This window comes from Penaeus monodon, chromosome 19 (genome assembly GCF_015228065.2).
Source record: "Penaeus monodon isolate SGIC_2016 chromosome 19, NSTDA_Pmon_1, whole genome shotgun sequence".
NCBI classification, from domain to species: Eukaryota; Metazoa; Arthropoda; class Malacostraca; order Decapoda; family Penaeidae; genus Penaeus; species Penaeus monodon.
In genome coordinates, this window is record NC_051404.1 from 18,757,459 (window position 1) to 18,757,996 (window position 538).

The 538-nt window shown below is 36.6% G+C and overlaps 1 protein-coding gene across 1 annotated transcript in view; it reads left to right on the forward strand.

Moving 5' to 3' along the window:
* The window catches only part of LOC119585109 (beta-secretase 1-like), a 12,940-nt gene that overhangs the window by 5,870 nt on the left and 6,532 nt on the right, over positions 1-538 (forward strand). Inside the window, exon 3 of the mRNA XM_037933737.1 lies at positions 261-401. Coding sequence (XP_037789665.1) covers positions 261-401 — 141 coding nt within the window. The remainder of the gene's footprint in view (positions 1-260; positions 402-538) is intronic.

Below are 538 nucleotides of genomic sequence, written 5' to 3' on the forward strand. Positions count from 1 at the left end.
AAAAGAAGATTAAATTACTTTGTAAATATTGGTCAGTTTTCTACTTCACTCATTTTTGTGCTACTTTTAGCATGAATATAAATTGAATTGTGCAAACATGGACTTTGTTGATCTATGTTGCCTCCTATCCAGGTTTTCTGAGAATACTCATTTATCATGCATCCTTCCCTCGGTTAATGGCATTAAAGAGATTTTTCATTAATTTTGATTCTTAAGCCAAAATGGAATAGGATGATTCAGAAACAATTCACGATTTTCAGTTCAATCTTTTGGTGGACACTGGTAGCAGTAATCTGGCAATAGCAGGGGCTCCCCATGAAGAACTCGAGAGTTACTACGTCCATCAGAGCTCCTCATCATATGTTGACCTCGGCAAGGATGTCAAAGTGGTGTACACCCAGGCAAGTAGGACATAGCAACATTTGCAAAAATTTCAATAGAATGCTGCCTTCTTTATTGCATAAGAGCAGTGATGGGCAACCTCAAGTAAAGATTTCTGAGAAAGTTAGTCTAAAATATGTTCATAAAAGACTGTATG